The sequence below is a fragment of the Hypoxylon fragiforme genome (assembly GCF_022984875.1).
Source record: "Hypoxylon fragiforme strain CBS 206.31 chromosome Unknown GGS25scaffold_9, whole genome shotgun sequence".
In the NCBI taxonomy this organism is placed as follows: Eukaryota; Fungi; Ascomycota; class Sordariomycetes; order Xylariales; family Hypoxylaceae; genus Hypoxylon; species Hypoxylon fragiforme.
This window is the reverse complement of record NW_026054764.1, coordinates 1976897-1989917: the sequence shown is the minus strand read 5'-3', so window position 1 is coordinate 1989917 and position 13021 is coordinate 1976897. Positions and strand designations below refer to the sequence as shown.

General features: G+C 48.4%; 6 protein-coding genes across 6 annotated transcripts; 4 read left to right on the top strand and 2 right to left on the bottom strand.

Moving 5' to 3' along the window:
• Window positions 1-28: 28 nt before the first annotated feature.
• Window positions 29-1908, top strand: GGS25DRAFT_457324 (uncharacterized protein). The gene is made up of 2 exons (XM_049258902.1): window positions 29-892; window positions 951-1908. Exons 1-2 carry the CDS (start codon window positions 643-645, stop codon window positions 1730-1732), a joined length of 1032 nt encoding a protein of 343 aa, XP_049113256.1. The 5' UTR covers window positions 29-642; the 3' UTR covers window positions 1733-1908.
• Window positions 1909-2137: 229 nt separating this feature from the next.
• GGS25DRAFT_515898 (NAD(P)-binding protein) lies at window positions 2138-3193 on the top strand (the record flags this gene model as incomplete). Its single annotated transcript, XM_049263129.1, has 1 exon — window positions 2138-3193. One exon carries the CDS (start codon window positions 2138-2140, stop codon window positions 3191-3193), a length of 1056 nt encoding a protein of 351 aa, XP_049113255.1.
• A 250-nt stretch (window positions 3194-3443) lies between these two features.
• On the bottom strand, window positions 3444-5210 carry GGS25DRAFT_457155 (alpha/beta-hydrolase). Its single transcript, XM_049258900.1, has 3 exons — window positions 4192-5210; window positions 4025-4110; window positions 3444-3943 (listed from the first exon to the last, which is right to left on the bottom strand). Exons 1-3 carry the CDS (start codon window positions 4775-4777, stop codon window positions 3695-3697), a joined length of 921 nt encoding a protein of 306 aa, XP_049113254.1. The 5' UTR covers window positions 4778-5210; the 3' UTR covers window positions 3444-3694.
• A 1-nt stretch (window position 5211) lies between these two features.
• Window positions 5212-6723, bottom strand: GGS25DRAFT_457188 (bacteriorhodopsin). The gene has a single exon (XM_049258901.1). The coding sequence runs from the start codon at window positions 6409-6411 to the stop codon at window positions 5482-5484; it is 930 nt and encodes a 309-aa protein (XP_049113253.1). The 5' UTR covers window positions 6412-6723; the 3' UTR covers window positions 5212-5481.
• A 660-nt stretch (window positions 6724-7383) lies between these two features.
• On the top strand, window positions 7384-9365 carry GGS25DRAFT_507879 (carotenoid oxygenase; the record flags this gene model as incomplete). Its single annotated transcript, XM_049262427.1, has 2 exons — window positions 7384-7406; window positions 7466-9365. 2 exons carry the CDS (start codon window positions 7387-7389, stop codon window positions 9345-9347), a joined length of 1902 nt encoding a protein of 633 aa, XP_049113252.1. The 3' UTR covers window positions 9348-9365.
• Window positions 9366-9709: 344 nt separating this feature from the next.
• On the top strand, window positions 9710-12595 carry GGS25DRAFT_457106 (kinase-like protein). Its single transcript, XM_049258899.1, has 2 exons — window positions 9710-10112; window positions 10322-12595. Exons 1-2 carry the CDS (start codon window positions 10066-10068, stop codon window positions 12453-12455), a joined length of 2181 nt encoding a protein of 726 aa, XP_049113251.1. The 5' UTR covers window positions 9710-10065; the 3' UTR covers window positions 12456-12595.
• The last annotated feature ends 426 nt before the right edge of the window (window positions 12596-13021 follow it).

The following is a 13021-nucleotide window of genomic DNA, read 5'->3' as shown; positions in this document are numbered from 1 at the left end:
TCTACCAGGTCACAGATAGAAACATTAGGGAACAACAACTCCGATATTAACAGTTGCCGCGGCCTCTTCCGCAACGAAACAAACACGAATACTATGTCACATCAGATACAACGACACATTTATAGATCGTCATTACCATACCTCAAGTCGGCTTAGATACTTTAAATGTTTGTTGATTAGGTTATATTCTCATACACCTAATACACCTAAATCTCCTAGGGCGATATCCAAGCTGAAGATAAGGCCTTGCAATGCTTGCATCCATCAGACTCAAGCAACGAAATTGAACGAATACGGACCAGAGACTACGCAACCAGTGCCAACCACACATACATGGTCACATACATAGTCACATACATAGTATCAGTATCTACCATTCAGGTTATCTGCAGATGTCTTACATTTCACTCACATGCCTCTATTCTCGGCCTATCGATTATCTTCCACTCCTTTACCGCTCGTCTCCTACCCGTCTCCCTTGTATTTTTTTTTTCTTTTTTTTCTTTTTTTTCTTTTTTTTCTTTTCCTCATTATACTCATAACATTTATCTCGAGTCCACCTTTAAGTGAATCGTCATGTGCCACGGCGCTGCCGCGTAATCATTTGGTAGGGCTTTGAAGTAGGCACTAGAGTCAAGTTTCATGGACCTTGACACTGTAAGCGACCTCGTTGAGACATTGGTGGCGACCTACGAAGCGGCTCTTGAGTACTACACCGAGTGGCGGCACCGACAATGGCGCGCGAACCATTATCCATCACGTACCCAAGATGTCCCTTATAGTAGCAAGGCTTGTGCCTTGCATGCGTCTTTAAGTCATTCAGCCTGGAAGATTAGGGAAACTTATGAGAACAGAACCGAGATTCTTGGTGATGGATACGCAATCGGGGATGGTGTGCTTCCATGATCATTCCCAGTTGACTTGTTTCTTCTTCTAACCAGGACGTGTAGAAATATGCCGCCGAATACTACAGGACGACCTCAAGCGTCTGCAAAGCCAATTAAACCCACTGCGCGAAGTGACACAAGCAGAGGACAACTCGCTTCCACTGTTTGCAATGGTACGTGCCTCGGAAGACGTCCGGGTCTCTTGCTTGGCCGCTTTAGCCGATCAATATAAACGCGTTGCCGTCGGCCGGCTGTTGCCCCGAACTCTACCTAGCAGAGCCTATCAGCAGTCGAGACGTAGTAGTATGATGAGTGATGATAGTACAGTGAAGCCAGCCGATGATGATGGCTCAGTCCATACAGACGTTTCGGAAGACACGCACATCACTTCCTCCACGACCAGCCTCAAGTCTCCTTACTCGCAATCGGAACCCCCTTCTCCGCCCCCAACTCCCAACTTAATTTCCCATAATCGTCATTCCACTTACTCCTCCATGACCAGCCCTGGTTGGCAGGTTGACAATAGCGTATTCAGCATGTTCTGCCCCGAGGCACTGAAATATCAAATTAACCCACGAAAAGCGATACCGCAACATCACGCTTGTAGATGCGGATATGAATGGTATGGGGATCATACCAAGTGCTGGAAAGCCACGGTGCTGAAGGAAGGGTTCAAGCTTTCGCCTAGGTTTCTTGGTAAATCACATCACGAAGACGGGTTCGGCTGTGTGTTATGTGTTTCGAGCGGGAAAACACCAACGTACGGCAGTGTCGGGGAGTTGAGAGATCATATCAATGTGTCTCACACCAAATGGCAAATACTCCACGACCGAGACCTGACATAGCTAAATGCCATCCCAGCAGTTTGTGATATTTCCTAACCTACCCTAGGGAAATACCTTTGAGCTCTGTTTTCATTCGATCGAGGAGTGTCACAAAAGCTCTGGTATCAATCTCGGCTTAATCGAGTTTAGGGCCCTACTATTTAACGGAGCCTTCAATTGCCCCGAGACGGGCCAGGATTCGGTATGGTTAATAAGCTACAACATGCAATTGGGGGTGATACGATGACAAATCCAGTTCCCCAGTTCAAGCCTATCAACCCCCTGATAGAAAAGGCCTCTTTACGTGCTTGTCAGCAAGCATATAATAAGTCGAGCCAGCTTAGCTCAATATTTGATGATAGAATTGGAGTCAAATAGGTGCGCTTTCGTGTCCGAATCGTTTACGTCACTACTACAATAGTAGCGATGCCATCCCCTATGCCCCCGCCGCCGACCAAGAGCGTCTTCGTAACCGGTGCCAACGGATATATCGGTTTTGCAGTGTGTCGTGCTTTCGTACGCGCCGGTTGGAAAACATATGGACTTGTCCGGCGTGCTGAATCAGCCCACGATCTTGCTGCCAAGGAAATTATACCTATCGTCGGCTCAGTATCCCCGGATACTACTTTCCTCAAGGACCTATACCAATACACCAAGACTGTCGACGTAGTTGTATCATGCACAGAACAACTTCCCTTTGGCGCGCACTTCGAGGCACTCGTGGCCATATTTCGCGAGCTGGCCGAGACTTCTAATCGGAACGGGGTCGGGCCCCTTGTGTTATTTAGCTCCGGCTGCAAAGATTACGGCACAACTGGGGTACACGGATCCCCAGGCCTTGCGCCTCACACTGAAGAGTCGCCTCTGCGACCTGCTGCGTTTGTTCAGGAGCGAACTTACAGCTCACTAAAGATCTTTGAGCATGCAGACCTGTTTGATGCCGCGCTCATACGCCCTACGCCACTTTTCGGCTACGACGGCTCTTACACCGGTTTCGCGTTTGAACTTGGGGCTGCGGCAACCAAAGCTGAGGATGGTACACTCAGAATCCCTCACGACTTTAACACTATCATTCACAGCTGCCATGTGGATGATTGTGCCGAGGCGTACTTGGCCCTAGCGGAATATCCCGACCGGAAGGCCGTTGCAGGACAGTGTTTTAATATCTCGGGACACTCCTATGATACGTTGGGTAGCATAGCACAAGCGCTGAGCACCGAGTACAACCTGCATGGCGGCGTGGTCCCAGGTCCTTCCAGTGAAGAGACAGCATCATTTGTAGATCTGCTATTTGGGTACAGCCAGTGGGTCGACAGTACCAAGATTCGGCAGCTAACGGGCTGGACGGACAAGAGACTCGGATTCGCGGAAAACTTACATGTTTATCGTATGGCCTACGAGGCGGCTGCGAAACAAGGACATGACGGGGTGTTGAGGATTAAGGAGCGAATTGAAAATATACTGACCCCCACAGGCAAATGATTTACAGGGGGCATGAAGCAACAATATCCCAATCAAGGGACCGTATTCTTTTTTTTTTTCAAAGCTTGAATCTGATTATAGGAAATCGTACACGCTACTACTTCTTCATTCCAAGGGAAGAAAAACTCGCATTTTTCATGTGCCAGTATAAATTCTTGGTAACGATTACCTAGTGCCAACGTGCAAAGGGGCCTAGATAGCTGTAATTAATTCGGCAACGGTTCCGTTAGAAAAGGGGGAAGGGGAGTTAGCTGTAATAAAGTGTTATGAAAATTAAATTAGGAACCTCGCCCCTTTTTAGAAAATAATTAATCCCTCTTAAGCAATATTGAATATCACCTTTGACTCAGATGACGCTTGATTTTACCCTAGTCGCTGTACCCAAACGTCCCCGTCCCATGATATAGAAAGACCTTCGAAAAACGCATTAAAAAAGCAGACAGCCCTCTACCGCCTGAATAGTTAGTGAATAGTCACTACATTAGTGCACCGTAAGTTCTACTACGCCTCATCAATCAAGCGACCCAAAGTGTGGATAGCCTCATCCGCTTTATCCACCACCAAGCTCAGGTGCGCTTGCCCCGTCACAACACGCAGCTCCGAGTTCCGCAGCAACTTCGACGCCTTCTGCGCCATGGCAAGGGGAACATTGACATCCTGATCGCCGTGCCAGAATATCACCTTCCCGGGCTCTGTCTCGAGCTCTTCGAGAGTGAAGCCCCAGTCTGACGCGTAGATTTGGGCTTCCCACTAGGTACGGGGGTGCTGTCAGTTAGCGGATCAAAATTCCAGCTAAGAAAAAAAAATGCAGTCGTGAAAGTGAACTCTTACCCCAGCACCCTTGGGCCCATTCTCAAACGCGCCCCTCGTGCCTCCGGTGAGCGCTTCACGAACGTGGTGCGTACCACGATTCCAGGCTAATTGTTGTCAGCACCAACCAACCAACCAACCATCAAAAGGGGGCACATCAAACAATCTTCTCATCGCACCTCACTCACCATCGCGATCAGCCCTCGGCCTCGACCCAAACGACCCATCAACCTTCCTCTCCAGCTCCTCCTTCTTCGCGCTCCTCGCCGTACTCCCCACCGCAAGGTCCAGCACCGTCCCCGCCAACCAAGGCGACCACGACGCCGTCCAGAACAGCACGCGCGTCATGACCAGCATCCCCGAGAGCCCCAGGTTCGTCGGGAACAGGCCGCAGAGGGTGCCGAGCCCGACGCACCGCGACCTCGGCATCCGGTGCCAGCAGGCAAGCACGTAGGGGGCGCCGCCGGAGACGCCGAGGACGGCGAACCGGTCGACCTTCAGATGGTCGGCCAGAGCCAGGAGGTCGGCCGGCCAGTCTAAAAGTTTCCGAGCGGGTTGAAAGGTAGAAGAGCCGAAGCCGGGGCGGTCGGCGCTTATTAAGCGGATGCTGTGCTGGGCCGCGGCGTCATGGCAGGAGAGGGCCTCTTCGTGGCTGGAGGGGTAGCCGTGGTGGTAGAAGATGGTTCGGGAGGAGTTGGGGTCGCCGTAGATGGCGTAGGAGATGGTCCGTCCATCCGGTAATGTGAAGAGGCGGACTGTTGTGGATATTTCCATCCTTAGAATAAGATTTAATGACCTACTGTAGATTATAGATCGTCTAGCTACGATGGCCCGAGAATGTGTGGTAGAGCATATTTAACTACCTAGTACCTACATAGCAGTAACGAACGTTTTTGCATAGGTACACACCCGATACCACGTGCTTATTCCAGGCAGACACGATATGTACTCGGTAGGCTCCCGTTGTAAGTCATGCAAAAGAAATGTGGGGATGCCGGCTTATTCAGGGATTTGAGTGGTATTGAGCTGTATTGAGCTGAATAACAGCCTCCGTCCTACATAATCTGTCCGAATACGTAGTGGCTGCCAACCTAGATGGGTACCTATGCAGCTTACTACATACATGTAAAGAGTTCTTTTTATCAACACCTAGACAGGGACTTGTAGACTGGAAAGAAAGGGGTGAATAACAAACAATGTACTTGTAGGTATATACTAGGTACTGTATTGTGACAATAGATTGAGTATCATATACGCCGTGACTATTTAGTTCATCCCCTGGAACTAGCCCAATAATCCACTCGTCGGCTAGATGAATAAACCCAAACAATTCATGCTCTCATCTGAAAATCAAGTCTCAAGTCAACCTAGGTTAAGGGGCTGAGATGATAAATCGAGTGCCTCGAAATGGTAGACACAATTGATAGAAGTACTGCCGATAATATGATGCGATGAAGGATTCGTATCCCAATATTTGATCAGACGTGGGGTTGGGGAGCAGGCATATGACTGGGGTGGCCACCAACGTTTTCTCCAGGGCCTTCGGAATGGACGCCGTCACGGTGGATGTCTCCTGGACTATACTTCTCACTAGTGATGTGGCTACGGTCCCGAATTCGAAGGCCCAGCTGTGACATGCTAGTCTTCCGGTGGCCCATTAGGAGGATTATTCCGAAAATAGGCTTCGCTAAGATATCGAGGACCCCGTAAAATACAGCCTCGCCGTCCGGGTGGATGACATTCCCGCCCTCGCTTAGGCCCCAAGCAATTGGATACATGAACCATACGAAGAGGAGCAATACGCCACATATCATGAAGGTTCGCTTAGGGTCGCCACCTAGCCTTGATGCTTGACGCCGTGCGTTGAACAGCAGTTGGTACGCGATGAACAAGAGTGATGCCATGCCAAAGGTCCAGAACCCCCACTTGTAACGAGTCTGAGTTAGAGCGCCAATTAGGCCAGTAATAATCATAATCTCGTCGGCAAGTAGTGTGATCAGAATCGTTGGGGTGGAAACTCCCGCAGTTAGGAGAAGGTCGAGGAGGAGCAAAGGGGTGGTGATAGCCCAGTCAATATACCGAACATAGAATATCTCTCGAGTTCCTGCCGATCGAGTCCATCTGTTGCCTGGGCGGATGAATTCCGCTTGGATAGGAACTTGGCCAAGATTTGAGCCCAAGGCGAAGTACGAGATACACGCGATAGCTGTTATACCGGCTGTGATGTAGTGAAAGATTCGTTCTCCTTTGGGCTTCATGAAGGCCATACCCATGAAAATAAGGGTGGCTAGACCCATCAAGGCACAGACGGCATAGAACCAGTCTGAACCATGATTAGTAATTTCCAGATTGGCATGTTGGCCGACGACACTGTTGACGTTAAGTGCCTGGTTCCCAAGTCCATACATCTTGAGGGCTGTGGATACGGTAGCGTATTTACAAGTGGCCGTTGAGCAACGGTGTTGGTAATATAGAGTATATGAAGCGTACGTCTGACTCCTAAGTAGTAGGTAAGATCGAAGTTGGAAAGTGTTGCACCCGTGGACAGAAGACTATATATTTGAATGCCTGAGATCCAGCTTGAAATGAAAGCGTACCTACTTAACTTCATGAATGGTGACTTCATTATCTCGTACAATATACTAAACCAGCCCAGAAAACATGATCGTGTCATATCTCTGCAATTAGTAGAAGCACTATCCGGGTATGCCTGTTAGCAACGCACCAGGCTTTCCTTGAGAATCTCGTCTAATGACGGGTTCTAAGGTAAGGGGAGTGGTATCGGATCTGACGTTTGTCCGAAGGGTGGTAAGACTATGAGGTACTACCATACTAACGATACAGGAGAAAGAAGACATTTCCTATGGATGGAAGGGAGAAATTACTAGGTGAACAAACTTTCCCACTATCGTGTGATTTGAGTTCTAATGGCGGCTTCACATGTACCTATTCCTTGTTCCCGCACGAGCCGAACAGGACTTGATGACATCATCCGACTGAATCACCACTATATAGTATGTACGGCCTCTGTTGGCGCGGTCTTTGGGCAAGTATCTTCCAAAAGTCTAGGCTGATGCTAGAATACATCTTATGCGGTGGTGGGAAACCGATGTATGCATGTCGTCACATTCATCCCAATAAACGCATCATCCTTCACTCCAGCAGCGAGCACTCGATCCAGGTCTCGTCATCATGAAGTCGACAGCTTGGGCAAGGACAAAACTCGAGAAGTTACTGGACAATAATTGTCAGACTTTTCGTAGTGCACAGTTGATTGCAAGTTGGTGCGAGGGCTACGCAGACTATCCGGGTATGAAGGACTTTAGAAGTAGACCTGCCTTGAATAATTTTGGCTGGACAACTTCTTGTATCAAATGGAGAACATGATCCATAAACTGCATCCGTACGTACTAAGAGCAGGCTCTAACAATGAGTGTTATCGTTGCTTATTGTTGGAAGCAGATATCTGACTGGGAACTTCGCGCCTATTGATCGGACTCGAAGACTTACACGATGTACTTATACCGGCGATCTTCCGGGGGTGCTTGCGGGAGGCCAGTATGTTCGCAACGGTGCGAATCCGATAACCAACAATAATTTAGGGAGAGTTTCGCATTGGTTCGATGGGGATGGAATGCTCACTGGCGTCCTCTTCCGGCGAGGGGAGAAGGGCAACATTAACCCGGAATTTGTGAACCAGTTTGTTCTCACTGATGTGTTCTTGAACGCAGATGACAATTGTAATTTAAGGCGCCCATTGTTGCCCAGCATCGCGACTTTGATCGGTACCTCAAAAATAGCCATCATTATAGCGGTCTTGAGAACGATAATTCTTGTGGTCTTGTCGAAATTTCCGGGGTCTAAAGCATCAATCAAGAAGATCAGTGTTGCTAATACTAGTGTGATATATCATGATGGCAGAGCTTTGGCGACCTGCGAGAGTGGTCCACCGATTCGATTTCAACTCCCTAATCTGGAGACTATTGGATGGTATAACGGACGCCGGGCGGAGAATGAACAGAGCCTCGACAATAGAACAGGCTTCGGGGGAGATGGTCCGATGGCGTTCATGAAAGAATGGACAACTGGCCACCCACATGTCGATCCTGTGACGAAAGAGCTGATTGCATTCCACGCCGTCTTCTTCAAGCCATTCGTCTACTATTCGATTGTACCAATATCACCGACAAAAGAGGGTGGCTTTGACTCTGTGTTTAATATGCCAGTTTTAGGCGTGAGGTCGCCCAAGATGATGCATGATTTTGGTGTATCAGCACGCTATACAGTGATCATGGACCTTCCGTTATCCCTAAATCCGATGAACAGCATTGGAGGGCAGCCTGTTGTTTCATATGATGCATCTGGACGATCACGTTATGGGGTGTTTCCCCGATACGAACCGGAAAAGGTTCAATGGTTCGAGACCAATCCATGTGTCATCTTCCATACGGCCAACTGCTGGGAAACGCATGGGATGGTGCCGCAACCCGAGACATGCGTCCACCTTCTCGTATGCCGTCTTACATCGGCATCGCTATTGTATAGCGCAGGGGCTCTGGAAACACCTATACTTAAAGCGGTGCCTTTGGAATATGTCGAGGAGGAACAATGTCGACTCTACTACTACAGTTTCCCGGTATTTAGCGGAGCGCTGGAGGAGACGCCGACAATTCGGCACCAGTGGGCGTTATCGGCGATTCCATTCGAGTTTCCAAGCTTATCAGCATCATATGCCATGAGGGAAGCCCGTTACATCTATGGTTGCAGCACAAGAGTATCATCGTACTCGCCTGCACTTGGAAGAGCAACCAAGATCGATTGTCTAGTTAAAATTGAGGCGACGAAGCTGATTGCCCGAGGCATTGCTCACCCACCACAACAGATTAAAGGTTGCGTTGACAACAGAAGCATCAGCGAGGTGATGCAGAGTACGGATGAAAGTGATCCAATAAAGGTATTCCCGATGCCCGAGGGTTGGTTTGCGCAAGAACCGCGTTTCGTGCGACGTGCAAAAGCAGAGGAAGAAGATGATGGATGGCTACTTACGTACGTATTTGACGAGTATCAGCTAAACGATAAAGGCGAGTGTAATGATGAGTCCGTTAGTGAGCTTTGGGTTATCAATGCTAGAAACATGCGAGATGTGGTGGCTAAAGTCAAGCTACCACAACGTGTACCTTATGGTCTACATGGTGCTTGGTTTTCGGAAGATGACATTGCCAAGCAAAGGTCCTTCACAGGGACCAGGACGAGGACCAGATTTGAAAGATCTAAAACGGAGGGGTTTGATGCATCGAGCACTTTGTCACATATCCGAGATGTTGTTGAGAAATGGATGGGATGAATTGAGTTTTGATATTTCAATGTTCAAGTAACTATCATCTGTACTACTAGTAATTAGATACATGTAGTACATAACACTTTGCCCCTCCAACGGTGTCCAACCCCACCTAAGCTACCATGTAGGTATACCTACCAGGCCCTACCTAACCAGGCTAACCTACGTAGTACTTCAATGTTGACCTTTAATGTTGGAAATCGCCGGTGCAAGTAGCTACCATGACAGGTGGCAGCTGCTACCTAGTACCTACCTCCAGATGTCGGTCGAATCTACTAGTAGTGCCTAGTACCTACTATGTACACGTAACTTAGTAGTGTTAACATCAAATGTACCTAGATTTTATGCATTGGATGTTATCCAAACAAATCAACCCTTGCTCTTCAACCATGACATACATACCTACATGGGGTAAATAGTAACTAACAATTTACATACTACTAGTTAACTAGTAGTAGTAGTACGTCAACAAAGACTGAATTTCATAAAACAACGTTACCAAAACTCGTGAAGGGATTCCCATTGACCTTCCACAACACCACACCATTACACCATTGTCTATTTCTATGCTTGATTCATTGTCTTCTCCCTTCTAGTTGTACAAATGTACGTGTATAGTACTTCGTATATCATGGCTTACTCCAACTTGAAATTTCTATAATCTTAGCATTCATTCATTCTCTTCTTCTACTACTTACCACCACTAGATGATAAACGTCACGTAATGGAGTTGATTCCGTATACTTCGCGGGACGGTCGTGAAATCGTGCTGTACGTAACTCCTCTTTTCCCATATCCATTTGTCTCTCCATTTTGTCTCTGACCCTTGAAAGGGCTGGATCGAGCCAAGACCCCGCCAAGTTCATTCCAGGTGTCATACCCAATTCTCATTCATAATGTCATTGCTATTGTTACTGCTACTACTACTGCTACTGTTCCCCCGTGCTAGATATGTATACTTACTCACATGCATGACTCAGGCGTCACCGCAATGCCATCGTTGTCCGTGATCCCTCCTCGCAACGTCTCGAGATCCGAGGTGCCGCTTTGACAGAATGTCCCACCTGTCATCAACCTCTCCGCCCTCCCTCCCCGGAACGACACTACGATGACCCCACAGTCCATGAATCCTACGTCAACCCCAATTACTTTCGCATGCTTCAGGCTGGCCATGACGAAGATGAACAAACAAACCGCCAGCCTCCACCCAGTCCAATTCGCCGACTCACACAACCCACCTTGCCAGGCAGTAGTCCTAGAACCCAGGAACTTGGTGACGCCGAGTTCATTTCTAGTTCACCCGCTCCCCAAGAAGGAGCTCGCATAAGGAAGGATGCATTCAGTCCCAATTATTTCGCCCGGTTCTTTGTTGAGGAGAGGGAACTTGGTCGTGGCGGCAAGGGTGTCGTGCTTCTTGTCCGTCACGAAATTGACGGATGTGCTCTTGGCCACTTTGCTTGCAAGCGAGTTCCCGTTGGAAACGATCATGCCTGGTTAGAAAAGGTTCTTATAGAGGTTGAGCTTCTCGCCAAGCTCTCCCATCCGAATCTGGTCTCCTACCGCCACGTCTGGCTTGAGGATGTTAAGCTCAATCGGTTTGGGCCAAGCGTTGCCTGCGCCTTCATACTCCAGCAGTACTGCAATGGTGGCGACTTACTACGCTATGTTGCCGGCGATCAGCCAAAGCAGACAACCAAAGAGCAACTCAAGGCCCAGATGCGCCGCAAGTCAAAAAGCACCGCCGAGCGTCCCCAGGATGTCTTCGCCTCCCAGCGCTGTTTATCGTTTGAGGAAATATACTCCCTATTCAAGGACATCACCTCAGGCCTTGCCTATTTACACAACGCCAACTATATTCATCGCGATCTCAAACCGAGTAATTGCCTCCTGCATCACGAAAGTGGCAAGATAACGTGTTTAATAAGCGATTTTGGTGAGGTGCAGGCTGGAAATGCTATTCGAAAGTCGACAGGAACTACCGGCACTATATCGTATTGTGCCCCCGAAGTATTGAAGAGAGATGCGAGAGGCCGACTGGGTAATTTTACAATTAAGTCCGACGTGTTTTCGTTGGGTATGATACTGTATTTCTTATGCTTCGGTCGACTACCCTATATGAACGCCAATGCTGTGCAAGAAGAACTTGAAGATATCGATCAGCTCCGAGCTGAAATAGCCGATTGGAAAGGCTTCCAGGATGAAAAACGGGAGCGGCCTGACCTCCCGTTGAAGCTCTACCAACTGCTAAAAAAGATGTTGGCTCTTGATCCATCTGAACGGCCGAGTGCCACCGAGGTATTGGCCGTTATGAATCATGAGACGTATCACGGCGAGTTACGAGGCCGAAGCACAAGCCCTTCTGTTGGACTGCAAGGCCGACGAATTCAAAGCCTCGACTCGCCCATACCTCCCAGCACGCCGGTTCCCGATCCGCAGAAACATCTCGGAAGTATGATGCCGCCCGAGGGGGTTGCGTCTCCCAGTAGTGATGAAAGCCCACAAGCCACGGCCCATCCCCCTCAAGCCAACCTCCTTAATAGTTTTCAACCATATAGCACGCCCAACACGCCCCGACATCGTCCCCAGGCCATGAATTTGTCTCGAAGTCAAGAGGGACTTGCGCCATCTTCTCCGGATCGCGGTCTTTCTACTGGAGTGGCACACCCACAGCCACTTCCTACCATACACACCCCCTTACTCATAGCACCTCCAGGTGACAGACCCATAGCATTCGGACAACAAACAGAAAGTAGACTAATCTACTTGATTCGCAACCAAGCGGACTTGATTGTATTCACCTTTCGGCTCTTCATGTTGCTAATTAAAATACTTTCGCTCATTAAACCATGTTGGCCCTTCACCGTCAAGCTCAGTGTCGGAATTCCCCTTATTACGATCGCGGGAATCGACATGGGCATTTCATCTCACAGAGATGCGATGCTGTTCAACCATGGAGCAGGATTTCAGCGACAAATCACACCAGGGCCAACCCCGAGGAGGTGGGGTTGGAGAGTAAGTTTTTCCTTGCTCGCTTTTCATTTTCTAGCTATCTGGATGTTTTCGCAATGGGATGCCTTGTGTGTCTCGTATGCGGATGACTGGACAGACTGGTAATGTGCGAGCTATCGATGATATACACTATATCCATACACCTTGTCCTATCTGCAAGCCTAATAGCATTCGCTGTTCACGATGCGCCGTAATAACACAGAGAATATCCATCAACTTCGAGATCCCGGCTCGGGTTGATATGACCCTGCCAATCCGACTGCCACCACCTAGATATAGCTGGTAGGTGTTAGGAAAGCTAGGTACCAGTCGAAAGGAGATTGTACAATACTCATGGGCCAACCGTTACCTTTTATGCAGGACAGCTAGCAAACCGAGTGCAATTATGTTACTCCTAGGCCTGGAGATTCAAAGTGAGTCTTTTGCGTATGAACGTCCTGCAGGTGTCGTTGAAAGCCCTGTCATCATTTCTCGTTGTAAATACGCGAGCTGTGGCATACTCGTTACTTTATTATATTCTTCCACCTTTGCTATGGCAGTCATGTGTCGCCTTGGAACTTGTATGGTACCAAGGAAATGTATAATATGTATACCTACCTAATCTAAGTAGGTATGTATCGGTATATATACGAAGTATATATATATATATATTTAATTTTCAATAGGGTCTA